The sequence below is a fragment of the Arvicola amphibius genome, chromosome 3 (assembly GCF_903992535.2).
Source record: "Arvicola amphibius chromosome 3, mArvAmp1.2, whole genome shotgun sequence".
NCBI lineage: Eukaryota > Metazoa > Chordata > Mammalia > Rodentia > Cricetidae > Arvicola > Arvicola amphibius.
The window spans coordinates 172,123,591-172,148,822 of record NC_052049.1 but is presented as its reverse complement, the minus strand read 5'-3'; the positions used below and the strand labels follow the sequence as shown (position 1 = coordinate 172,148,822).

At 43.3% G+C, this 25,232-nt stretch overlaps 1 protein-coding gene across 1 annotated transcript in view; it reads left to right on the top strand.

The window, feature by feature from the left end:
- The window catches only part of Col6a5 (collagen type VI alpha 5 chain), a 98,432-nt gene that overhangs the window by 55,881 nt on the left and 17,319 nt on the right, over positions 1-25,232 (top strand). Inside the window, exons 29-36 of the mRNA XM_038322736.1 lie at positions 3,372-3,407; positions 3,525-3,561; positions 7,603-7,614; positions 8,204-8,691; positions 14,415-14,508; positions 15,003-15,650; positions 19,073-19,163; positions 21,647-21,855. Coding sequence (XP_038178664.1) covers positions 3,372-3,407; positions 3,525-3,561; positions 7,603-7,614; positions 8,204-8,691; positions 14,415-14,508; positions 15,003-15,650; positions 19,073-19,163; positions 21,647-21,855 — 1,615 coding nt within the window. The remainder of the gene's footprint in view (positions 1-3,371; positions 3,408-3,524; positions 3,562-7,602; positions 7,615-8,203; positions 8,692-14,414; positions 14,509-15,002; positions 15,651-19,072; positions 19,164-21,646; positions 21,856-25,232) is intronic.

Below are 25,232 nucleotides of genomic sequence, written 5' to 3'. Positions count from 1 at the left end.
CACGCAAAGCAGACTGGCAGGTAGAATTTGCCGGAACCGCTCTTGCTGCCTTTTTAGTCTTTATTTGGACTCTAGAGTGATTTGGAAATGTAACCACCATTCTGGTTCCATTACAAGGGAAATGTCATCTCTGAAGCATCCCCAGGCAGAGCCAAGCCTGCCTCCTCCCCACGTAGACCTACATCTGTTCTACTGCTTCTCATGTGGTTGATGAGTCAATGTCTCTCCCCTCTCAAGCAGAGTCAGGGCAGAACTAAATACCCCAGCACCTGCTACGTGGAGGGAACCCAGACAGCACTGTAAAGAGTGCATGAAACACTTGTCTTGTTTTAGGCACTGAAGAATTCTTGAACTTGGGATCTAGCAAAGCAAAGCTTGCAGATGGTTTCTTGGTCAAATGACTCCACAGGAGAATAAAATAATTATTTGTAAAGGATACTCCACTATAAGCATTATGGCATGTAGGGGAACAGCTGATCTGTGGGCTAGTCTTCTCTACTCCAGATTCATCTCTTTCCAAGTCCTGGGGTTGTAATGAAGGTGTGCCATATCATCTTCAGTCTTGTGCTTGGCTCAACTTGTCTGAGTTTGGGTGTGGCCTTTGTCTCGGGTTCTTGGTTCTTAGCTTTTGTCAAGAACTTGCTTGGAGTTACTCTTAACATTTATCTTAGTGTGTGTTTGTATGTGTATGTGTGTCTGTCTGTCTATCTGTTTGAGTGAGTGTATGTCTGTGTACCATGTGCATGCAGGAGACTATGGAGGTCAGAAGAGGCCTTGGATACTCCAGAACTGAAGTTACACATGGGTGCTGGGAACTGAACCTGGGTCCTCGGCAAGAGCAAGTGCTCCTAACCTCTGTGTCACCTCTCCAGCTCCTGGAGTCACTCTTAAGCTCTCTCTTTCAGGGTAAACTCTGCCTACTTCTGACCGTCTGCAAAATGTAGCTCCTACTTTCCATATCACCCCAAGCCTATTTCTCTGTGTGAGTGACCGTGCAGTCTTTCCTGTTTTCTGTCCTAATTTGAAAGGCGGCCAAGACTCTAAGACTCTTAGTGATTTCTTCACTGGGTAGAATCAAATTCAGCACATAGCTCTAGTTAAATCAGAAGCATACCACAGGCCACCTCAGCATTCATGGGACATTGAACTGCTATTGGATGGTTAAATAAATGTATTGCTAAATAGATGATGGATGGTTGATGGACAGTTGATGGATAGATGATGGATGGTTGATGGATGGGTGATGGATAGATGATGGATGGTTGATGGACAGTTGATGGATAGATGATGGATGGTTGATGGACAGGTGATGGATAGATGATGGACGGGTGATGGATAGATGATGGATGGTTGATGAACGGGTGATAGATAGATGATAGATGGTTGATGGACAAGTGATGGATAGATGATGGATGGTTGATGGACAGGTGATGGATAGATGATGGATGGTTGATGGACGGGTGATGGATAGATGATGGATGGTTGATAGACGGGTGATGGATAGGTCATGGATGGTCAGACAGGTAACTCGGTTGTCATTTAGAACAGAAGTTGGCTATACTGACATTTCTGGTTAAGTATCTGGGAGGGGCAAGTGCCCAAGGGAATGCTTGAGTTTGAGTATGTAGTGCATTTTTTTCCTGAAATGAACGTTCTAGTAAATACATTAAAAACCATGGTCAATGAGGAGCCTGATCCTGGGAAGAAGAAGCAAGAGAAGCAAAGGGGAAAAACTCAAATGGAAAAGAACCAGGGCTGATGTCTTTCCAGAAACCACCTCTGCTTGATCTCACCTAAGCTGCTGGTTTCTTTCTTTTTATTTATGAGATTCCATCATAATTGCATTTCTTCTTCCTTTTCCTTTCTTTATATCCTCCCATGTTGTTGAAGGCTGCTTGTTCATTTCCCGCCACCCTGACCCGAAATAACGACACAGAAACTATATTATTTGCAATATTGTTTGGCCAATAGCTTAAGGATATTTCTGGCTAACACTTAAATCTTAAATTAACACATTTCTATTAATCTGTGTATCGCTACATGGCTGTGACTTACTGGCAAGGTTCCGGTGGGCTCCAGCCTCCTGCAGGTGGCTACATGGCATCTCCTTGATTCCTCTCTGTATATATTTCTTCCAGCCTGGCTATATTCTGTTAAGCCATTGGCCTAAAGCAACTTTATTCATTAACCGATAAAAGCAACACATATACAGAAGGACTTCCCATACCACCCCCATATATTCCTCCTCATTCTCCTTCAAATTTATGATCTCTAGGTTCTGTAATTATTATTGCACATATAAATGTATATATTCCTAATGTATATTATTACATATATTAAATGAATATATATTCCTAATATATACAATATACATATATGCACATGCATATATACAATACATGTACATATATACTTAAATATAACCTATTCAGTCTGTATAATGTTACTTATATGCATGTTTTGGGGGCTGACTATTTAGCATTGGACAGCCATTTAGTGTTCTTTCCCTGGGGAAAACTGCCTTTCCCACTCCCAACTTTCTTCAGTTGTTTATGATTCTCTAGTCGGGTTGAGGCCACATGGGCTTTACCCCATTCACTTTAGTATTCTATTAGTTTCACCCTGTTCCATCATACTTGGGCAGACGTATTGGTGAGACTTTATGGGTGTATCTTCTGACATTACAAAGAGAAGTAATCTCATAGTAAATCCCCTCCCCAGCTATTTATATTCCTTTGTTCCTCAGTCTTGTGTCATTTTGCATGTATGCTCTTCTTTTGTATAAATTTTACCTGCTATGCAATTGCCTTTGGTTTTTTTTTTATATATACTGAGGCTTATTGCCTTTTGCATTTTAAGCATCTTGATTTGTAAGATAATCTACCTCTGCATGCTCAATACATTCATCTCCTTTGTTCTACCCTGTGGGGAAAGTCTGCTGTGTATAATTAGGAAACAAAGGAAAAATATAATTAAAAAAGACTCCTTTAGGAAAATCTCTTCTAGGGATTGCAGTTTTGTTTTGTTTTTTGAGACAGGGTTTCTCTGTGTCACAGTCCTAACTGTTCTGGAGCTAGCTCTTGTAGACCAGGCTGACCTCGAACTCACAGAGATCTGCCTGCCTCGCCTCTCGAGTGCTGGGAATAAAAACATGTGCTACCACTGCCCGGCAGGATTTCAGTTTTAATACAAATGAAAATAATAAACACCCTTGATAGGAGTGGAATAAGTAATTGACCTACCAGATAGCATGGTACCTAACCACCTTCTGTCATTTTTACCTCCAATAAAGGAAGAGGTGTTTACAGTTTTTAAATTTTCTTATTAAAAACCATAGTTCACAAATAATAACTTGCTCTTTTCCCCCTTAGGGTCCTAAAGGCACAGCAGGGCAGCCTACGTATTCTGTATGTATCTCTTTATTCTTGAAAACAAGCAGAGCCATTACTGTTCATTGGGAGTTAATCACATCCCTCAGAGGGTCACTGCACTCACGTTTGCTCTCTCGCTTTTAAACTTTGCAGCACTGTGATCTGATCCAGTTCCTGCGGAGCCACAGTCGTGAGTATCTGGGTATTACAGTCAAAAACATTAGTGGTTGGCGGGGACACTGGGGACTGAGTGTGGAGTGGATCTGTGGAATCAGGAGACTGGCCTCTGGTGAGGAGCCTCTGTTGTAGGATTGCCTTGGGATTGGAGGGACATCTCACAGTCAAAGCTGAAGAAAGAGCATAAGCTCACAGGCTCATAAGGTGTTTGTTTATTTATTTTTAAAAAGAAAACAAACTATCTTTTTTCATTATACATACCAATCCAAGTTCCCACTCCCTCCCCTCCTTCCATTCCCTCCTCTTACCCACCCCCCCCCCCCAATCCACTCCTCAGAGAGGGTAAGGCACATTGCTTTGGGGAGGATCCAAGGCCCTCCCTATTATATCTGTATCCATCCAAAGAGAATGTGTCCCTAAAAAGCCAGCACAAGCAGTAGGAATAAATCCTGGTACCACTGCCAGTGGCCCCTCAGTCTGCCCCAGCCATGCAACTGATACCCACATTCAGAGGAACTAGTTTGGTTCTGTTTGTTCCTTCCCAGCTGGAGCTGGTGAGTTCCCATTAGCTCGGGTAGACTATTTCAGTGGGTGAACCCATCATGGTCTTGACTTCTTTGCTCATATTCTCACTCCGCCCGCTTTTCAACTAGACTTGGGAGCTCAGCCCAGTGCTCTACTGTGGGTCTCTGGCTCTGTTTCTGTCAGTTGCTAGATGAAGATTCTATGATGATATTTAAGATATTTATCAGTCTGACTACAGGGCAAGGCCAGTTTGGGTGCCCTCTCCTCTGTTGCTTGGGGTCTCAGCTGGGGTCATCCTTGTAGATTCCTGGGAATTTCTCTAGAGCCAGGTTTCTCACTAGCCCCATAATGGTTCCCTCAATCAAGATATCTCTTTCCTTGCTCTCATCTCTGTCCTTCCTCTATCTCGACTATCCTGTTCCCTCAAGTTCTCCTTGCCCCCTCCCCTTTTCTCCTACTCTTCCCCTTCCATCCTCCCTTCTCCCCCCACCCCTATGTTCCCAAATTTGGCAGGTGATCTTGTCTATTTTGACTTTCCAGGTGGATCTATATATGTTTTTCTTAAGGTTCACCTTGTTACTTAGCGTCTCTAGAATCATGAACTATAGGCTCAATATCCTTTGTTTATAGCTTGTATCCACTTATGAGTGATACATACCATGTTCATCATTTTGGGTCTGAGTTACCTCACTCAGGATAGTGTTTTCTAGTTCCATTCATTTGCATGCAAATTTCAAGATGTCATTGTTTTTTACTGCTGAGTAGTACTCTAATGTGTAAATGTGCCACATTTTCTTTATCCATTCTTCAGTTGAGGGGCATCTAGGTTGTTTCCAGGTTCTAGCTATTACAGATAATGCTGCTATAAATATAGATTAGACATCAAAATTCCAAATAACCCAATTAAAAAATGAGGGTACAGAACTAAACAGAGAATTCTCAACAGAAGAATCTCAAATGGCTGAAAGACACTTAAGGAAATGTTCAACATCTTAGCCATCAGGGAAATGCAAATCAAAACAACTCTGAGATACCATCTTACACCTGTCAGAATAGCTAAGATCAAAACCACCAATGATAGATAGCTTATGCTGGAGAGGATGTGAAATAAGAGGAAGACCTGTCCATTGCTGGTGGGAATGCAAACTTGTGCAACCACTTTGGAAATCAGCATGGCAGTTTCTCAGAAAATTGGGAATCAACCTACCTCTGGATCCAGCAATACCACTCTGGGCATATACCCAAAAGATGCTCAATCATACTACAAAGACATTGGCTCACAAGGTGTTATGCAATTAGGAAGAGACAATATGCTTATTGGAGATAAGACCAGCTCAGGGGCTCATGAAGTAGCTCCATTATTGATATGACAACAATAAGCAAAATGATGGGGGGCAAAATACTCAAGGGATGGACCCTGGGATGTAGATTTAGTTGATTAATTACTTAATTATTTAGATATTGGAGTCACTCAGGTGTGGATGGTCCATGACACCACAGAAATAATGATGCCCCCGAGGCTGTGAAACTAGAGAGACAGAGCTGAAGGGATGAATTCATGAAGGTGAGAATGGAGAAAGGTCAAGGTGCACAGAATGGAGTCCCAGTTCTTTGAAAAAGGAAGTTGTCAGAGAGGAAGATCCGAGGTGTTGGGTAAGAGCACTGGTGTAAAAGCATGAGGACCTGAGTTCGGATCCCCGGCATCCAATAAACCACAGCTAGGCACTTTGTTGTGCACATAACAGGCACACACCACAGTTGTGAACATCTGTAACTCCAGCACTAGGGGTGTTAGAGAAAGAGGATCAAAGAGCTTGATGCTGGCCGCCAGCCTGAAAAAAAAAAGTGAGTTCTAGGTTCATTAAGAAGACTCATTCCCAAAGAAAAAAGATAAGGTAGAAATCAATAAGAGAATATTTCTCCCTACTCGACTCCCCCCACCAGCTTCTGCATGTACATGGGTGAGTGTCCCTGCACATATGCATGTGTGCATGCATGTAGGAGGTCAGGAGGAAGGGTTAGTATGAAAGACCTTAAGAGCTAGAAGTCTCTTCAGCACAGGAGAGGAGGCAAAGGAGCAGTGGTGGAGCAATTAGTTTTTCTAGACATTGCCGGCTCCCCAGGGAGACCCGGGATGAGAGGAGGAGGTTGTTCCTACAGAGTTTGAGATTTGGAGAGAGAAGTTTTCCAAGCATTGACTAAAAGTAGTCAGCCTGAAATGAGCTGGAGAAAGGGTAGGTGGGTTGCATAATCTGGTACAGAGAGTGGGTTAGCACTGAGCTTCCACTTATAGAATGGAGATTAAAGTTGGGTGGCAGGCCTTTGTGGCTTGCTATAAGGCATCACCAAGGCTATGATGAGGTTGGACCCTGGTCTCGCATCTGTGTATCCCCTGTCCTGCACCAGCTCTCTTTCACCTAGGGACTAGTACCATGTTCTAAATGGGCAGCTGGGACTCTCTCCTGAGGATAAAATTAATTTAGGAATATGGGGCAGGGGAATGATTAATTATAGAACAGGAGGCTGCAAATGGTTAGTGCTTTGAGGGGAGCCATAGAAAGAGAATTCGAGGAAAATAAATAAACACACTAAGCAAAAGGGAAGTGATTTCTCCCAAAGTCACCCCACTTTGTAGACTCAAACCTAGCTTGTCTCACAAAGTCAATACATGGAAAGATGTTTTCAGCCTTGGGATAGGGAGGAGGTTGTAGGTTACATGTGCTGCTTGATGGCTGTAGGGATCTCAGTGACCACAGGATTAAGATAAACACTGGGTGGTAGGAGGGTTGCCATGAGGGCTTGTGTACCATGGACATTGGTTTGTTGCCAGTGTTAATGGACTTAAAACAAAAAAAGAGGAAGATTGGGATGATTCATTTGCTTCCCAGGAGAAGACTATCAGGCCTGGGCTTTCTTAAAGATCCTCCAGCACTTCCCTTGATGTGCCCGAGAGTTACAGTTAGACCAGATGCTGCCCTGCTCGCAGAAATCCTGGGGGAAAGCTCTGGGAGTGAAAAATAGCTGTATTTTTAATCAGAGACAAAGTTTATCTGAAAACCCCCGCCCCCACAGTTCTACAAATAGAGATTCCCAAGGCATTCATCAGGAAAGAAAATCAGACATTTTATTTTAGCCTTGTGTTGCTGAATGAGTCTCCAAAGGCTCTAAGATGAGAGACAAAGCAAATTGGATTTCAGCTATCTGGCCATTTAATCAGAGCCTCATCTAGTTGGCTTCTACGACAAGTCATCAGCCTTTCAACTTCGGCTGCAATTCTGCTGAAGTCAGCCAGCTCTGGTTCACAGGGGCAAATGGTAAGAAATGCTCCCAAATCAACACAGCTCCGCGGATAGCTCCCTGGTCTTTTAACCATGGCTCCCCGAAATTTAGAAACTGGCCTCATTTCAAGTGAGGACCCAAATCTTCAGTTTGGTTGGAATTCTATTGTTTAGATTTTTTTTTTCGTTCATGTTCCAAAAGCACAATTGATTCATCTCTCTTTATCTTCTTTTTCCTTTTCTCAAAACAGCCTGTTGGAAAGGTGAGTGTTCTGTGTTCTGTTCTTGATGAAATAGTTCTGGATTTTGATAAGACCAATTTGAAGAAAGCCCTCCTTCCCCAGGAAAAAAGGACTTCCACCTTTTATGCAGACTTTCCTCTTTTACTGGTGACTGTACCTGTTAGTGTACATGGTCAGCAATGACCCTGCTGCCCCTCACTTTTGTTCTGTCTAGGTCCTATCCCAGTTTCCTACTCATCTTACAGAGTAGCTCCTGACCTTCTGGGAGTCAGGATGGACTGGAGAATCAGGAAACAGGGTTCTAACTCATCTATACAGTCCCCCATCAATGCTGGCTTCTTGGATGTGCTCAGTGATCTGCCTCCCTCTGACCCACATCCCCATCTGTCATTCTACCAATTGCTGCCACGTATGAACCTTACCCTGCCTAGGGCTGCTCTTGTTAGGACCTAGACTGCAGCAAGGATGCCTGAGTCCTTAGATCCCTGTATGACACCACCACTGTCACCTGGCATTTACCGTATCTGAACCAACGTCACTGATGTAGAGGGTGTGGGAATAGCTATGACTTACTGAGATCTTTGAATAGTTTTCCTTTTCCTTTTCATAGAAAAGTGTCCCGTGTATCCAACAGAGCTGGTATTTGCTCTGGACCAGTCCTCTGGAATTACAGAAAGAAGATTTAATGAAACAAGAGACATCATTACGTCCATTGTCAGTGACCTCAACATCAGGGAAAATAACTGTCCTATCGGAGCCCGGGTTGTTGTGGTTTCCTATGACTCAGACACCAGCTACCTCATCCGTGGGTCTGACTACCAGAGCAAGAAACATCTCCTTCAGCTTCTTTCCCAAATAAAATACCAAGTCCCCCAGAAAGCCAGGGACATTGGCAACGCGATGAGGTTTGTGGCCCGCAATGCTTTCAAGCGGACATCTTCAGGATCCAACGTCAGGAGAGTTGCAGTGTTCTTCAGCAATGGCCAGGCAGCCAGTAGAGAGTCCATTCTCACGGCCACCATGGAGTTCAGTGCCCTGGATATCAGCCTTGCCGTCTTCGCTTATAATGAAAGAGTTTTCCTTGATGAGGCCTTTGGGGTAAGAATCTCCCTTGTTCATGTTAAGATGGTGACACAGGTCAGGCAGCATGACACTGACACAGAGTCGGGGTGGCGGAGTGGTCTCTTCATCCCCCTTGCAGTTCCTAAAGAGTCAGCAGCAGGAGCAACAGTCTATCTGACCCTGCTACATGCCGGGCCCTGGAGCTAGAGCATCATGTACATACTTCTGTATTCACAAATCATGGACGTGGACACATGTGCAGTCTCCATGTTAAAGCTCAGAGGATGGAGGCCTGGAGAGTTCTAGGGAGAGATTCATTTCTGCACAGCTACCAAGTGCCTAACCAAGATGTCAGCTCAGGTCCCTCTGAAATAAAAGTGCGGGAGTGGGTGCTCTGCTGGCCCTCTGTTGTCCCGTACTTCTCGGAATAGCCACCTGCTCACTGCTGTCTATCAGACAAAGACGCTTAACCTGTAATGGAGAAAGCTCATGGGAGCTCTGAGCTCCTAAAACGGTACAAGATATTTAATATATATGAGTATTTTCCTTTAGAGAAGTTCTTTCATTTTTGGACTATGTTAAAGCAATCAATGCTCCTCTGTCTTTCTTTCTTATTCAAAAACAAAACAATCTACGAAAACCCAAAACTATAGATCCTTTTTGTTTACTGTCCAGTGACTTTCAGTGTGTTGATCACTTGTGAAACACGTGTGTGTTAGTTAAAGGACAGAGGGTTCATTTTGACTTACAGATCTGTAAAGATGCGGTTTGTATGGTGGGGAAGCATGAGGCAGCAGGTCACCATGGCATCTGCTGTAGGAAGAGCAAAGATGACAGGAAATGGGGTCCAGCAGCAAACACAAAGACCTGCCCCCAGGGACTGATTTCTTCCAGCAAGGTTCCACCTCCTAGAGGTCCAACAGCCTTGCAAAGCAGCACCACCATCTGGGGGCCATATGTTTAAACAAAGAGCCAATGGAGACCGTCCCACATCTGCAAGAGGCTTCTGGAGCTGGGTGAAGCCATCTCATTGCTCAGGAGGCTATGAAGATCTCTTCATAAGCATGCATTGCTCGGCAGTGGTGGTGCACGCCTTTAATCCCAGCACTCGGGAGACAGAGGCAGGCGGGCCTCTGAGTTCAAGGCCAGAAAAAAAAAGTGAGGGAGTCAGCTTGCTCCACACACACCTGCACGCACACACACATACACACAAATGCATGTGCATGCACACACGCATGAATACATGCTTTCATGTACATGCACACACACATGCATGCACGCATGCACACACACACACACACACACACACACACACACACACACACACTTTCTGGAAGTAGGAGCCACAAAAGTCTCTGATAAAACAGATCTTAGAAGTCAAGGTCCCCTGGTTTCTCTTTTTAGGCTTTCCTGCCTGCCTAATTTTGCTCTCTGCAAGAAATAAGTGACATCTCTGCTCTGAGAACTACATCTAATTCTAGGACAGGAGAAATCTGAAGGATATTAAATTCAATTTATAGCCCGATGGGGCCATGTCCAAACCCCATGGAGGCCTCACCTGGAAGCACTCGCAACTGCTCCCTATAGAGAACAAACCCAGTCATATTTGCTATCACCAGATAACGCGCTAGCCATGTGCCATCTTGAGCCGTGCTCCCTCCAGTCACTTCATGTACACCCTGCCTTTGTAACTTTGGAGGAGTTTTATGCAGGTTTTAAAAAGTTTGCCATTATGAGAGGCTGGAGAGATGGCTCAGCAGCAAACAGCATGTAATATTCTTACAGAGGCCCTGAGCTCAATCCGTGGCATCCGCGTCAGGTGCTCCCAAACACCTGTTACTCCAGCTCCAGGGTATCAGGTGCTTCTGAGTCCCACAGGCATCTGCGCTCAGGGCCACATGCCCCTCCCCACAGATATACACCCATACATATAATTAACGTTATAAGAATATTTTTACTGATGTGATAAAGAATATCCTATTATTGTAACTGTGTTTCTATATGGAGATAAACATTTTTGTGTGGTTCTGGACAGTTTCACTTTTCTGAGCCACCTCACACTGCTCGTACATTTTCAAATCGCTTCTCTTGACGAATCTGTTGGACAACGCTGCCTCATCTTTATCTCTTTGCTTTGCCTCAATTGGAAACCAAATTTGCAGCATCCCCCTGATGTTCCAGGAATGTATAAAAACGTTGCAAGTTTTAGATTGAACCTCGAGAAATCTGTTCTCTGCGGAGTTTCCTCCCGTGAGCTGAGCTGAGCAGAAAGAACAGATATTGAGCACTCAGGCATTCTCCTAATGCGTTACAGTTTCGTTCTCGCTGGAGGCTCTCTGTCTGCTCTAGATCATTGGCTCCCTTCTGTCAAAGCCTTCTAATCAAGAGAGGAGAAGTGTCATTTTCCTGGCCCAGCTGCTCACTTTAGTGATGACCCTATTTCTTAGCTCCCTATACAGTGATTTCTCAGGGAAAATTGCCTGTTTGCTGTCCACAGCACCTCCTCTCTCTCTCTCTCTCTCTCTCTCTCTCTCTCTCTCTCTCTCTCTCTCTCTCTCTCTCTCTCTCTCTCTCTGTCTGTCTCTCCGTCTCCCTCCACATCATGATATGTTGCTTAAGTTGAATTCATGGAGACTAGAAATGCTCTTCACCGTGCTGGAGGCTGGGGCCTTGCACAGGCCATCGCCTGGCTCTTGCATTCTTTCTTGAACAAATCCTATTCACGGATTCATTCCTGCTCCTGCCCTCAGAGTGCTCTTTTCAGTCAACAGTGTTCTCAATACTTCTGTACTTAGGGGCTGGTTCTCACATTCCGCCCACATTATTTATTAGCAATGTTAAGACAACTGTTGACCCTGCATTTTCTTGGAAACATTTTCCCCACTGACACCTTACATGAACAAATGTCCACTCACCTCAAATAGGACACCAGGGACAGACGAAAGCAACAACTTACCCAAGTCCAGCTTAGTGAACCAATGAGTTTATTTTACAGGTACGTGGACAAGTGAGGACGACTGTGGTGGTATGAATTAAAAACATGTCCACTATAGGTCAGAATTTGGATCCTTGGTCCCCAGCTGGTAATACCATTTGGGGAGGCTATGAAACCTTTAGGGAGGTACGGTCTTGCTGGAAGGAAGCCTATCAATGGGTTGACTTTGGGAACTTATACCCTCACCCTGCGTGTAGTTTGCTCTGTCTCCTTTGTTTAGGGTTGGGATACAATCTCTTAGCCTCTTGCTCCTGATGCCTTTCTCCTGCTTGCAGCCGTGTCTCCTCACCATTGTGGACTCTCACCCTCTGGAACCACCAGCTGAGGAATTGTCTTCCTTTTCTAAGCTGGTTTTGGTCATGGTATTTTTATCACAGCAACACAACATAATTAATCCAATGGATTAGGCCCAGGAGCGTGGGTGAAGGCTTGCTTACAGGTGCATGGGTGAAGGATTCCTTACAGGATTGTGGGTGTCACCCAAACCGCTGCATCGCTAAGCCGTCTCATCCAGATGTGGATGAACCCTCCCCCATGACTACATAGATGAGGTCCCTATTCAGTTAATGGCTCATTTCCTACATAGCTAGCACATCCCACAACCATAGGCTGGACAGAATTACATACAATTGGAGTAGGTAATGAGGACAGAAGTGTCTAGAATCTCCAGTGAGGATCTAATGACCCTCTCTCCCCAGCTTGCTCCTATGAGGAAAGTCAAGAGGTCCAACCCCACAGATAGTCCTTTGTGAGTCGTCACAGCTGTTCTGATTAAGATGGTGTAACAAGAGGGGGCCAGGCCTGCTTGTTTGGGTTCTGTCCTGCCCAGTGCAGCCAGCAAGCCCCAAAGAAATAACACAGAGATCTCTATAAGTTATAAAGCTGATTGGCCCATTAGCTCTAGTCTCTCACTGGCGAACTCTCACATCTTGATTAACCCATTTTTCTGATCTATGTTAGTCATGTGGCTCAGTACCTTTTTCAGTGGGGCAGATCACATCCTGCTGCTTGGGTGGTCTGGGCAGGAGTGGGAGGAATCAACTTCCTCCTTCCCAGAGTTCTCCTGTTCTCATTACATCATTTCTACTTCCTGTCTGGTTTTCCTGCCTATACTTTCAGTCTGGCCAATCAGCGTTTTATTTAAAACATGCTTGACAGATTACAGACAATTTTCCTGCACCAAGATGGTAATGAGTGTTACACTGAAGGTCAGCCTTCCACAGCATCTCATCTTCCTGGCTGTTTTCTTACTTCATTGGTTGCCCCCTCTCAGTTTCTCTTTCTGTCTCGCTTTCTGGGTGAATTTCATTTAAACAGTACCCAGCGTTTTCCACCCTCACTACCCTACTTATAATTTCCTGTCAACATATTAGAAAGTTGACTTATTTTGATGTTTATGATAGATCTATCCCACGAGAGTATAATGCAAAGCTGTTTTTTCTGTTCTGTTTATTTCAATATCCCTAACATCAAAACTGTACCTATAACATTGTTGGCATCCAATCCATATTTGCTGAATCCAATCCATATTTGTTGGATGCATGAATAAATGAAGGCAGAGCATGTGGGTCACTCCTGTGAATCAATTTCCTTGGGTCACCGAGTGAGCATGTGATTTTTAGATGTGGGACTAAAAACAGTCAACTGTCGAGTAAAGCCCAAATGCCCAAGTTCATGAGAGAATTAACATATAACTTTCATTCTAAGGCTAAAATGATTACAAGTATGTTCAGACACTCAGCACTTTCAAGGAAGGCAGAGGGTGTGGCTTTTATAATCCTTCTGTGATCTGAGGGAGGGGGAAAAGCAATCCTGAGCCTTGCTGTGGGTTGTGGGGTAGCCTCATCACCATCTGGAAATGTTATGTTCCTTTCATTGTGATAACAGCATCTGCTTTGCATGGGACCATAAAAATAAATGCCCCCAAATTAGGTATTGACTCAGTGAATTAATGAATGACTGTTGCATATTGCTCATTTTGATGAACATTAAAGCAAAACAGTAATCAAGAAACAGAACGAGAATGAGGGTAGTTGCTGTGGAATAACCCTTTTGTACACTGTGAAAATGTGTTGCTCTCGTTGTTAATAAAAAACTGACTGGCCAATGGTTAGGCAGGAGTTTGGGAGCAGAGAAGATGCTGGGAAGGAAGAGGGCAGAGTTGGGGGAGTTGTAAGCAAGGCACAGATAAATCAGGAGATGAACATGCCATGCTGAAAGAAGGTACATGTGGCAGAAGGTAGATGAGAAATATGGGTTAATTTAAGTTATAAGAGCTAGTTAGTAACAAACATAAGCTATTGGCTGAGCTTTTATAATTAATATTGTCTCTGTATGGTTATTTAGGGAGCAGCTACAGGTAGTCATTGGAGACACAATGGAGGAGTTACGAGCAAGAATTTTGGATAAACACCACGTCTTCAGTCTATTGCCGTTTGAAATAAACTTTATTGGAGTTTATGATTGAAAAGGTTCATGTGAAATCGGGAAGTTGGACCTTTTTGATGGGGTGCAATAAAAATGGTATCATCACCTGAAGTGACTGATAGAAACCTACCCATGAACATTTTCTGAAGGACCCAACTTTTTATAAGCTGGTGATCTATGTATTCTATCAAGGATTGTGCAAAGTAATAGTGATGGCAGACATTTTTCAAGCTTTTCCTTATGATGAGTACATAATAGTAATTTCTCAATAAAGGCTAAATTGTACAAACAGCATTTGTTTATTATTTTTTCAATTTCAATTTCATTTTTTTTTCAGTTTGATGACACTGGGACATTTCAGGTGATTCCAGTTCCTCCAGCTGGGAATTATGAGCCCCTGGAAAGGCTTCGGCGCTGCACACTTTGCTACGGTGAGACTGCTGGGCGAGGTTAGGTTGACTGTGTAGGAGGTTTAATGTCTTCCCAGGGAGTTATTTAGCTGGGCTTTCATGGGAGATTTCTATTTATGATGGTCGGTTCTATTTTTAAGTTTTAGAAAATGCACTATGTCAGAATTCCAATCTCTAATGTTTATAAGTTTCTGTAGAATGTGAGAACTGGGTTTGGAAACTACCTGCCTGGTGTAGTTTTTCCTAGGATAGTGTTGTGGTTTGTACTGAGAGCCTCTAGACCTCTGAAAATACTTTCTTTGGGAGTTTGGACATGATTGTGAACTTCAGGGGCACATGTCTTTGCCATAGACCCCTGATACTAGCTTCCAGTTGCTACATTACTCAGACATTGACCCTTCTTATTCATTTAAATGCTGTGAAATAGAAGTATTGATATGATCATAAATGCTTAGAAGCTCTCCGTATCTTATGCTAACATGGATCCCATGATGTATCTCTCTGTGTGTTTTCAGACAAGTGTTTTCCAAATACTTGTGCAGAAGACACTTTCTTTCCTGAAAATTCATACATGGATGTAGCGTTGCTCTTAGACAATTCCCGTCATATAGCCAATGATGACTTCCAAGCCATGAAGACATTGGTGAGCTCAGTGATTGACAACTTCCACATCACTTCAAACCCTTCAGCCTCGGACAGGATTGCTTTGCTGAGCTATTCTCCCTCAGAGAATTCCAGAAAGAAAAGCAAGGTGAAGACAGAGTTTGAGTTTACAACCTACGACAACCAAGCCATCATGAAGAACTACGTCCACACTTCCATCCAACAACTAAATGGAGATGTGACTGTTGGTCTTGGCCTACAGTGGGCCATGGAGAATCTCTTCCCAGGAACCCCCAATCCAAGAAAACACAAGGTCATCATTGTGATTTCAGCTGGAGAGAATCATGAGGAGGAGGAATTTATGAGGATGGTATCTTTGAGGGCCAAATGTCAAGGCTATGTCATATTTGTGGTTTCTCTGGGCTCCACACCAAGAGATGAGTTGGAACAGTTAGCTAGCTACCCACGCGATCACCATCTGATACAACTCGGGAGGATGCACAAGCCAGATCTGAATTATATTGTGAGGTTTCTAAAGCCATTTGTATACTCTGTCAGACGTAAGTCATTATTTGGTTATTTTCTTTTTGGAATAGTATTTGGTAGTAGTATTCATAACCTAAGATCAATATCATGAAGTCTATAATGAATCTAAATATATAAATTAGGTAGTGATTGGAGCCAAAGATGGGACATATCCCGAACACAACCTGCTTATGCCTTGGGTGTAAGATCACGGTGAGACCTTGTTATGGTAGAACATCTCTTGCCAAAATCTGTTCAGTAGAAAACACAGAGTGACTGGTGGTAGTCTTCTGAACTGTACTAGTTCAGCCTGAAGAAGTCCTCGCAGCTCTTAGGAAGTAGGATTTGAGCATTTAAATGAGTTTACTTTCTAATCTCGGCACATAGTGGAGAACTGTGTGAGAATGTGATGACCCAGCCATATCCCATAGGACTCCTAAAAACCTGGAGGCAGCTTCCTGTTCAGCATGGTTAGGGTGGAGCGTGAGACTGCTGTCACAGCCACCTGAGAGATGCCAGTTTTGGGAGTCACAGATCATACTCACTGCAGCATGGCTGCAGTCCTGTGTGCTTCAATGTGTTACCCTTTGGATACGGGCCAGCCAAGACTGAACAGCCAAGTTCAGAAATTGAGAGCAAGCACTGTAACACTTTTAAAGGAAGTTGACAGTGATTACTAGAGTATACAAGTGCATGGTTAGTGGACTTCATGTCATCAGAGAGGATAGAGAGCAATAGTGTCAGCCTGCCACGGTTTAGATGTAGCACCTTGTCCGTTACCACATGCTATAAAAAACACTTCCCTGGAGAAATAGTTTGTGCCTCCCCCCTCCCCCGTGTACACGTGTGTGTGTGTGTGTGTGTGTGCTCGCACACATGTGTATGTGCATTTGTATGCATGTGCATGTGGTGTGTGTGTGTTTGTGTGTGTGTGTGTGTGTGTGTGTGCGCGATATTTTGCCTCTAGGAGATCGTTTGAAATGCCCCAGACAGTTTTTTATCTGATTCTTACAATTTTCATAGTGCTATTAATGTCAAGCAGGTAAAAGTTAGAGATGCTATTACCATCCTACAATTCACAGGATGGACAGCCAGCCCTTCCCTCCAAAAACAAAATAAAACCCAGCTCCCAAATACCAAGAACCCTTTGTTGAAGAACCTTTATGTTAGTCTGCCTAATACTGAATTAAATACCCGAGACAATTAATTTATAAAGAGGATAGACTTGTTTCTGATCATGCTTGTGGAATTTACTGTCCAGAGTTGTTGTCTGAGGTTTCTGGGTGCCATTCTGTTGACTGCGGTTTTCTACCCCCCCACCTAGTTGTTGGGGTTTCTGTCCTGCCGGGTTCCCGCAGTAGTTAAGTCCCAAAGAAATCACACAGAGGTATACATTAGTTATAAACTGATTGGCCCATTAGCTCAAGCTTCTTATAACTCATATTATTCTTGTGTATGTTAGCCATGTGGCTCGGTACCTTTTTTGGCGGGGCAGTCACATCTTGCTTGTTCTGGGGCTGGGTCATGACTGCACACTAGGACTTCCTTCTTCCCAGAATTCTCCTGTTCTCATTGACCTGCCTCTATTTCCTGTCTGGTTGTCTCGCCTATATTTCCTGCCTGGCTACTAGCCAATCAGCGTTTATTTAAAATACAATTGACAGAAAACAGACCATTGTCCCACACCACAGAATCTGGTAGCCTGGTTGTTTGTGCCTTTGGCACATTGTGGCTGGGGTGTGGGGGAAAAATTTGCATCCACAAGAAACTGGGAAACAAGACAGAGGAAAAGGGAAGGGGTCCTGATGCTCTTTCATGGGTATGCCACAATGTCTTAGGGACCTCCCATTAAGCCTACCTCCTAAAGAGTAGGCTAGCTCTCAGTAACTTTGCCCTAAACACCAAGTCTTAACCTCATGGACTTCTGGGGAACATTTATCTAATAGCACTGTCTTCTGGAAGATTCCACAAAATGGAGTTCTTTCTGGGACTCTATCAGGTTTAGAGAGAGGTTTGCACCCTCTGTTTCCCTTGTGTTGAGGGTGAACCCACAGCAGGCCTAGTATCCTCAGGGTGTATTCTCCACTGTAAGGAGACCCCTGCCTGACTCCTATGACTCAGATTCAACTGTTGAACCCATTGCCCATCCTCCTGGGCATGCTAGATTATTGCCTTTGGACCTAATGGTCTCATATGAATGTCACAAAGACAGAGCAAAACAATGCTTTCAAGCAAATGTTGATACAAACCCTTCCACTGGATTAGATTTTTTTTATTTTATAGTAATATTTTCATATATATAACACCATATGTCACAGGAATGCCTGTGCAGTAGACTGCTGGGTCATCCCCAAACAGCTTCTCACCTGAAAGAGACTCTTACAAAAACTAAATATTTAAAATCTTAGCTTCTTGACCAGAGGCATGGCTGTCCACCATAATTCCCCACATAGTGCTGTCTTTTGTGTGGTCCAGATGGCTGACAATGCAGCGATTTGAATAGCCTCAAAACACCTCGGATCTGGTCCTGCTGGGTTGGGCAGTGAGTTGCAATTGAGCTAAACTGATAACCGTTGACTCCCACCTTCCCCGTCTTCCTGAACACATTTCATCTGTTGGAGTTAAATGGTTGCTCTTGCAACTTCTGGTCCTTTGAGAACTTTTCCCCCCAAAGTGCCAGCCCCAGATCTGTTCTTCATTTTTGCTTTTCTGTATACAGAGGTAACAGTGGTGTCCTGCTTCCTCCTTCCGCCTATAGCCATTGGCAAATGGAGTCGTTCAGAGACATAGTCTCATTTCAGACAAATAGGAAGAAAAGCATATCCCAGAATCAGAGAAATAAAACCATGAGATGCATTCTTAGATCTTAGATCTTCAATAACCAAGGGCCTTGTTTCATTAAAGTTTGTTTTCCTGAATGAGAGGGAAAATTATAGACCACAGCACTGTGCCGCCTGCAGGCAGTACGGAGAGATTAAAGAGATGTATTGTGTTGACAGTAAGTTAAAATCCTTTTTCTCATAGGAAATCAGGGTTTATTGGTGCAGAAGCAAAGAAATAATATCATGGAATAAGACAGCATCTTTTCTATGTTTGAGCTAGTAGTTTTAAGTCTGGGAGAAAAGGCCTCAGAGAATCAGGATGGATTGCCTCTCAGATTGTGTTAGCACGGGGATGCGGCACTCAGAGTCCCTGCGTCACAATTAGCCCTTCCCTGAATACCTGGAGCGCTTTCCCATGATCCCAGTAATTCTCCGGCCGCTGAAACCCGCTGAAGCTCAAGTTGTGAATGCCATTTCTAAAGTTGTCAGTGTTTTCTGTCTTCAGCGCAGCCAAATTCTCTTGGAATGTGTCCCTAACATTTATTGCTTCGAGAGGATTCCTGTTGGGCTTCTCATTACCCAGAAAACCCAATTTCTAGTTTTGAAATCAGACTCTAACTTTGTTCTCTCCCTAGGTCGCTTCAATCAGTACCCACCGCCGATGCTGGAGGGCGATTGCAGGCGCCTCAATATAGAGAGGGGAGATGCCCTACACGGCAGCCTCCGGTGAGTAGCAGACTGCCTATGTTCAAGCACTTGTTAGTTGACTGGTGGGTGTGGAACTGCCAGGGCAGGTTGTTAGGCAAAGAAGCTATCAAGTTCTCTGAGGTAAAGGCTCTTCATGAATTCCCCTTTCCCCAGCACCAAGCACCAAACACGCTTTCCAGTCTGAAATTTTTAAATACCATCGTAAATTTCATTAAATCGTTCCTTTAAAGGAATGACTTTATTTGACTCCTGAAACAATAACACCTTATAGATTCTCCTTGACCTCACTGCCCAGAGCCTCCCTCCTGCTCTCTGAGTTCTAGTTGCACTGGGCTGGTATGCCTCGTGTGAACTATGCTTTCCCCTTCCTGGTTTCTGGTCAGGCTTGGGATCCCATTCCTTCTTGTAAGGTCCCATTCACAGTTTGTGGTCCTGAGTAAAGTGGTCCCTTCTTTGGAACTGGAATTTACCCTACACCTGTTCAACATCCACCTTATCTGGGTATGGTGCTATACTCCTGTAACCCCGGTTTCTTTGGAAGCAGAGGCAGGAGAATTGTGAGTTCAAGGTCAATGGAGCTACATAGAAAGAAAGACCGTGTCATTTAAAGAACATCAACAGACAGTGCCCTCTTTGCTTGCACCTTTTATACCTCTATAAGGACATTGTTGCGGCCAGCCCCGGGGCCTTGTAGACCTCTGCGAGGGCACTGTGATGGCCAGCCCCAGAACCTAGTCTCACTACGTCTAGATCTGCATCAGAGTCATGGTCAACCTCAAAGCATTCCACAGAAGACCTTCAATATACTTGCACCTGCCAACAATTTTCCTTAATATTGTATCTTAAGTAAAAATACAATTCATTGGCTGAATCCAGCCCCTCAAAAACTGTGAGAATTAGTGATTGATTTTAGCTGAAGCTCCACTGAGATTGGATCCCTCACTATCGCTGGTTTTGGCCCATAGTTGTTTACTCCCTATCTCAGATTACATTCAGCAAGGCAGCTTCCTTGAGAAGATATGGCTTCTAGGTATCCAGAAACAACCAGAATTCATGCACGTGCGTGCTCTTTTAAAGTCAGATTCCATTTATTTGGTAGTTTAGCAAGGCTGTGTCTAACAGCCAATCTCTAGGAAAGACAACATTAATGTCAAGTAGGGTGGTTTCCCTTGAACAAGCTGCAGACTTTTAAATAGGCTGCAGACAAGTTACGTTGCTACTTGAGCATGTACAAACAAACACAAGCCTCGCTGTAAATATCATGACACTTGTGATTCTTACCCAATCGTTAAGTCTAAACAACGTTACACTTCAAGTCTAAAATCAGACACAAACAGTCCCATGCTAACTTCATGCGGCAAGTGATTTTATTTTTCTAAAGCTAAGTTTTTGAAGAACAAAGGTGTGTCATTTGGTACATGCTGCAGATGCACCTGGGCCCAGCTGGCCTCTGTTGTTGCATGGCAGCCTGCTTTCTCACACGGACACACACACACACACACACACCACACCACACCATCATCTATGTAGTGTGTAATGATGTCATTTGGCCTTCGTGGGCTGTGACAGTATTATTTCATATGTTACATCTATTTATTCTGCCCCACAGATTAATAATGCTTCTGGATACCAAACACCAGTATTAAACACAACTACAAGTGCTGAAGTAAAATGACGTTATTAAGAATATGCTTATATATGTTTTCTGTTATCATCTGAATAAAAATACAATTCTAAAATATCACAAAGAACTCCAACTGTCAATATAAGTGCTGGCCCCATTTCAAGATTCTCCTTGTAACCTTATTCATCTCGGAAGAGGGCTTTGTCCATTAATGTCCATTTTCTGTGGTAATTGGTATTGGTCTGAGGGGTAATAAGGTTGTTCCGGTGGCCGATTGATGAATGACTTCCTCGTCGTTTATTGACAGCTCTGTGTAAATCCTTATTCCAAAGGAATATTTCCTAGGTTATAGGTGAATGTGAGGAAAGGAAGGCTAAATAGAGATGAATTATTTTATTAAAGTTATAGTAGAATTTTTCAGAACTCAATTTCTTTTCTGTGTATGTATGTGTGTGTGTGTATGTGTGTTTACTTGTGGGTGCACATGTATATGCACATGTGTGTGTGGAGGGCCAGAAGACAACCTTAGTTGTTGTTCCTCAGGTATCGTCTGCCTTGGTTTTTGGTTTTGGTTTTGAGCCAGGCTCTCTTGCTGGCCTAGAGCTCACTGTGCTGGCTGAGAGCCCCCGGGATCCTCTTGTCTTTTCCTCCTAGTGCTTGGATTCCAAGCAAACACCACTATGGTCAGCTTTATTGTGTGTATTCTTGGGGCTCAAACTCAAGTTTTAATGCTTGCAAACCAAACACTTTCCCAACTGAGATATCATCCCCCCATTTATTTAATAAGTAATTCAAGAAAGTACAATGTTTGGATATTTTATTTGCATCTTTCCAAATTATCTGGACTCAGCCTAAAACTTTCTTTTTCTTCATCCAGATTGGCTGCTAATCTGCATGAGGTTTCCGCAAGCAAGAGCAGCCTTCTTGGTCAAGAGCTGAGCACTGGGAAAGACTCGTCTTTTATGTTGGAGGATCATGGAGGCGACCATTTGGTTTACATGGCAAACCAAATGCTGAAGCCAGAAACTCTAGTGAGTCACTATGAAAATGATCAGGGATCTGCAGCAATGGCAAGTCTCACGTCTGGTAAGAACATGGACCGGTAATGGAACATTTTAAGTCATCTTGAGGCTTGTTTAGTAGGGAACTAAATACATGAAGGCTGGTATCTGAAGCAGTTCTGGGCTCCAATTCAGCCTGGTACATCCAGTGGCTGACAGGCGCTGCTCGGGGAATAGCGGGCATAAACTCTCAGAAGTGTCCATGACGCACTGAAAGGAATTTTAGAAGTCTTTAGCGTATACAATTTAGAAGGTTTGTGTGATGCAGAATAAGAAAGTATGGGGAATATCAGAGCAACGAATAGGTGAAAACACCTGTCAGCACAGCCTGACTATTGCTCCAGAATTTGTGCTGGTTTAAGCTTGAGTTTTGAGACACCAAGAAATGACACGCATGTACAACTGCGCCATAGCTTGCTTTCAATATTTTAGTGTAAAGATTTAACAGTTTAAAACAAACTGATATGTAAGATAATAACCACATAAAATATACACAGATGTTTGTATTTTCATTTGAAAATGTGAGGGCTGGAGAGGTGACTCAGTGGCAGGGAGCACGTGTTGCTCTTGCAGAGAACCTGAGTTTGATTCCCAGTACCTGCACGGCAGCTCACAAACACCTCTAATTCCAGTTTCAAAGGGCTGGATGCTCTCTCCGGCATCTGCATGCACCATACACATGCGATGCACAGGCATATGCAAGCAAAATACCCATACACATAAAAGTGAAGACATATTTAAAAATAAAAATAAGTGAAATTTCAAACAGACTACTCAGCCATTCAGACTATGCATCTAGAATCTTCCAAAGTCATCATTTGGCCAGAATGTTGGCATCAAAGTATTTTATACAGTGTATCATATGTGTTGCTAGAATATTCCAATACGAAAGAAAAAAGGGTGAGTTACACACTACAATGTGGATTCTGAGCAGCTTCTCAGATAGCTTTCCTTCCTTGGAGTTAACACTCACTTCCTCGTAAGCATTTCTTAATATAAGCGTTTGAACTTTTAAAAAAAATAGCGAAACTAGTTTTTTAAATTTACAGTGAAGAATTTAATAGTCAATCAGTTATTAGTTGAAACATAAGATGTGTTAGCTTTAAAGAGACAGAGTAAACATGGGTGTGCATCATCCTGTGTTGTCTATGCATTAAGCCTGCTTGTGATTTCATTAAAGCAGTTTTAAAGCCTTATATAGGCATAGCCTGATCAAGAGAATTAGATCCCTGCTCTTTTTTAATGGATATTGTTGATTTTGTTTGTTCATTTAATGGTGAGGGGATTACAGTCGTCCTCGAGACATAGGAATCCATTCTCATCTGACTTATAAACTAGAATAAAATGTATTTTGGCCGAGTGTTAGAGTTGTTCGTGATGGCTTCATTAGAGGTGAACGTTTCCAAGTCTTGGAAATGGATCAGGAAACGCAGACGAGAGAGGGAGAGGGAGGCCCATTGCCGCCATCATTACTGACATAATGACAGCGATTCAAGAAGGGAGAGAAGGCTCTTCATCTGCCTTTCCAGATGTCTGAAAAATCCAGACGCTTGCCGCCGCCGCCGTTGTGAGGTTCAGTTTGGTTGAAGAAATACCTGTTCGCATCTCTACCAGGAGGTTCAAAAGGAAATAGTACCCCACAAAAGTTCTGAAGCATGTGGGGGATGTGGGGAATTCCCGTGGAGGACTGTGAAGGTTGTGGTAGCCTGGGGATAGTGTCTCAGACCTGGGAATGATATGTTTACATCTTTATCCCGTAAATAAGTCTGAGTCTCAAATCATTCTTTCTCTGTGTCTCTCTGTCTCTGTGTCATCATCTCTTCTCCCCTCTCCTCTCTCTCCCCTCTCCTCCCTTTCTCTTCTCTCTTCTCCTCTTCTTGCATTCTCTCTCCTCCCTCTCTCTCTCTCTCTCTCTCTCTCTCTCTCTCTCTCTCTCTCTCTCATCTTGTGTAGTTGCAGAAAAGTGCTAAGAACTTTCTGTATGATGTGCCGTCCTTCCAGAGTCAGTTGTGATTCCAAACCTTTAGTCATTGAGAGATGAGTTTTGATAAGTTCCAGATGCATGGCACAAATTAGTTAATAACGTTGATGATTATCTCCATATGCCGTGTTTATTACTCAATTTCAATTAAATTCCTGCAGCTGATGGCTGACCTTTCTGTCCTTGAATGGAGAGGCCTAAGGGAGAGTCGGTGATCTTGACCATTTAAAAATTGTAGCGTTCCCTGTGGACTATTGCGCGTTGTATAACACCCAGCCCCCTCTTCCGCAAGACACCCAACCACTGCCTGGCCTGCCACCTCTCCCTCTGCAGCTTTTACCTGCCCAGGCTTGCCCCAGGTTCATCCTCAGTCCCACTCTATGGGGCTCGGTGGATTTCCACACGCTTCTAGTTTGAGATCACCTGTCCAAGGGACTCTCACAGTGAGGTTTTCTGCCCATGGCAGCAGCACCTGGGAACTCAGTAGAAATGCATCCTGCAAATGTTCCACCTAGACCTAGTTGATCATTAGTTTGAGGAGTGGAGCCCTCAAAACAATGGATTTTTGTACATTCTTTGTTTATTTATTTAGTTTGCATTCGTGTGTGTGTGTGTGTGTGCTGCAATAACCATCGTGCAAGTGGAAGTCAGAGGACAACTTGCAGGAGTTGGTTTTCTTATACTCCTAAGTTCTAAGGATTTAACTGCAATGCCTGGAGCCCTTCTTTATTGTCGCAGCCGAAGGGTGGTTCTGGCATTTGGTATGAATAGAGGCCTACAGCATCTACAGCTGTCCATTGCTGTCCCCACCATTACTCCAGGATATTAGTTTTTAAAAATCCTCAAAGGCACCATAGAGTGACAATAAAATTTGAACATAAAACTTCAAACAATTTATCAAACTGAGCTCTCTCCAGTGCCGATGCATTCTTTGCCTTTCCCACAGGCATATTTGTTTTCAGGGCTTTAGTCAATCACGGATCCTATTTTTCAAGTAACGTTATGTCTAATATTGTCCATATTGCTATAAACTATGTACTGATTTTTTCTAAACATTCTCATAATGTCCCCTTCAATGAATGAATATATTTAGCTATTGACCTCTTCTTGAACATGTAGTTTGATTTTAATTTTTTGCTGTCTCATTTTCAGCTTGAATATATATGAGCTTACACTTAAATCTGCATTTGATTGCAGAGTTGGCTTCAGAGCCATTCCTTGAATGTTAATTAGATGGCGCTCTGTTTTCTTAGCACCCTCTCATCATCTGCTGACTTTTACCAGTGTGTGCCTTGTGGGTGGTGATGGCATCTCTTCATTTACAAATGATGAGCTATGATCATCCACCAAACTTGAAAATGAATTAAACCTCATCATTATTTTGGAGAGCTATTTTCAAATAATTTTGGTGGTATGATTCT